We start from the raw sequence: 2,608 nt of genomic DNA on the forward strand, positions 1-2,608 counted from the left end.
TCACAGAGGTGTAATTCCAACATTTACATATTCTTGGTAAGACTATATTTGAATTAACTATACAATTATAACACAATAAATGAATAGTTATTTATGACAAAAATATCAAATAAGAAAATTGAAAGCTTGTGAGAAATCTTGGATTTCGGGTTGTCTTTCCTTGGCTCGGGCTTCGGTCCTAAATAATGGCTCCCCTACCAAAGAGTTCACGATTACTAAAGGTGTTCGTAATGGGGACTCATTATCTTCACTTTTATTTATTATCACTATGGAGGGTCTAAACACTGCTATGAAAACCGCTTGTGAGAAATCTATCTATCCTCCATGGAACTAATATTCCAAATAACGGTCCTTGCATCTCTCACTTGTTTTACGTCAACGATGTTATATTTAATTATTTATGGGTGAGTGGTTGGATTGAAATATTATGAATATGGTGTGCATCCTTCGATGTTTTCATATTTCTTCTAGACTTAAAGGTGAATTTCCATAAATATAAGGTTTATTACATTCGTATACTCGATATGGAGCTTAGACCTAAAACTAGAATTCTTGATTGAGACCCAAGTTCTTTCCCTTTCACTTTCTTAGGTGTGTGGTGGCCGGTGGGCGCCAACATGAACCTGAAAAGGATATAGGATTCTATCATTGAGTGTGTTAATGTTGAGCTCTCCTCTTGGAAAGCTAAGACTCACTCTTTTGGGGATAGGCCCACTATGGTGAAGTTGATGCTTGGTAGTCTCCTCTACTATTTCTCGATCTTCAAAGCTCCTAGTTCTATTATTGATGACCTTGAAAAAACCCATAGAACATATACGTTTAAAACTAATTGGGTTGGTTGGACTAAAATCTTAGATGCGAGAAAAAATAGTGGTCTCAGGATTGGATCTTTAAGGGCTTTAAATGTGTCACCTTTAATTGCGTATAAAATCTGATAAAAATTTCTTATGGGATAGAGTTATCTATGGAATTCACAATCTCTCCCGTAAACCTCTTTGTTATTTGGCTAAAAATCTCTTTCAGGTACTTGGTGGGAAAATCAATGTCAAAAGTCACAGCCATCAAAACTAATGAGGTTTTTATTAGAACACAAGTACTAGCAACTTAATTGTCATCAACAATAACTAAAATCAAAAAACGTAGATTTTCTTCAACAAGAATGAATTCCAAAGAGTTAATCAAATAAAGAACGAATTTAACTTGTAAATTTCATATATATACCTTAAAAAATGTGCATGGTTTCAAAAAAAAAAAAAGCACCAAATCTTGGATTATTACTTTTGTTTCTCCTGCAACACTCCTACCTCACATTTCTTCTGCACAATCTCTTTCTCCCGATGTTCATCCCCTTTCTCCTTCTTTTTTGAACCCAATCTCTTCAATTCATTGCAAAATTCAGTTATCTGATTCAATATATTGTTTCCTGCAAACAGATTACGTGCTGAGAACGTGGTTTTAAGCTTCCTTGGGGTTTCCTCCCTTTTTGAAGAACTGTTATCCGCCTTCTTCTTCTTCCCTGATCTTGATATGACATGATGATCGGTAGGTGTTAATAAATTAGGGTTTTGGTTCTCGCAATCTTGTACACGTTTAGCATTACTTCTCGAGATTTTGTTTAATTGCGTTCCTCTTTTCTTCACTGTCGTGTTGCTATCATGTTTAATATTGTCCTGATTTTTCATGGAGATCTGTATTGCATTTGCCCATGGATGCTTAGTTTTTGGAAATAGTAACCAAACAAGTAATGATTATATCGAAATCAAAATACCTTAGAAGGATTGGAGATCGTTTTTGTGAAGAAATCATCGGCTGATTTTGGATGATTACATTCTGTAAACACCAAATAGAATAAAATCATAACCAAAATTTAAACATTAGTCGAACATTTAATCAGTCTGTTTGAATTTCAATAAATATACCAATTTTAAGCTAAGCACTCTTGACTTCAAAATCATTTGCTTTTTTACCAATTTTCGATTAACATCCGATAACTATACAAAAATTAATAAAATTTAAAAATATACCATGAATCGAACAAAGTTCATATTGAAATCAGAAGGAAAAAAAAAGTAATTAAACTGTAAATAAGAAAAAAGGAGATTGAAATTACCAGGTCGACAAAACCAAGCATCATCGTCGTGTGTAGAAGGATGAGGATGATTAGCAGAGAAATCGATCCATTGAGGAGCGTTTATATCTTCGTAGAGTTCATCTTTCTCGAATTTGGAATCATTCCAATCGATAGTAGCTACCTCCATATGAGCCTCCACACCCGTATCTGTGAGTAACAATGGAACGTTTGAGGTTTGAGGGTTTTGGGTATATGAGTTGAACAAGACGACTGAAACGTCTGCATTATTTTTCTGACCGTTAAAAGACATTCTCTTTTATGTTAATCGGATAAACAAAATATTATATATTTTATTATGTGGTATTATTCGTACTTTTTTTATTTATTGTTTTTATACATTTTTTCTAATAAATTTCATCTCTATTTATCTATATATTTTATTATGGGTCATATTATTCAGATTTTTTTAATTGTTTTTTTAGTGTTTTTTTTTTTATAAATTTTATGTCTACTTATTTATCTATTTTATTATGTGTA

The 2,608-nt window shown here is 32.6% G+C and overlaps 1 protein-coding gene across 1 annotated transcript; it reads right to left on the reverse strand.

The window, feature by feature from the left end:
• Nucleotides 1-1,183: 1,183 nt before the first annotated feature.
• LOC145101533 (uncharacterized) lies at nt 1,184-2,365 on the reverse strand. The gene is made up of 3 exons (XM_079038743.1): nt 2,111-2,365; nt 1,769-1,830; nt 1,184-1,688 (listed from the first exon to the last, which is right to left on the reverse strand). Exons 1-3 carry the CDS (start codon nt 2,256-2,258, stop codon nt 1,275-1,277), a joined length of 624 nt encoding a protein of 207 aa, XP_078894869.1. The 5' UTR covers nt 2,259-2,365; the 3' UTR covers nt 1,184-1,274.
• Nucleotides 2,366-2,608: the final 243 nt, after the last annotated feature.

This window comes from Lactuca serriola, chromosome 1 (assembly GCF_051521515.1).
Source record: "Lactuca serriola cultivar US96UC23 chromosome 1, Lser_US96UC23_V15, whole genome shotgun sequence".
Lineage (NCBI taxonomy): Eukaryota > Viridiplantae > Streptophyta > Magnoliopsida > Asterales > Asteraceae > Lactuca > Lactuca serriola.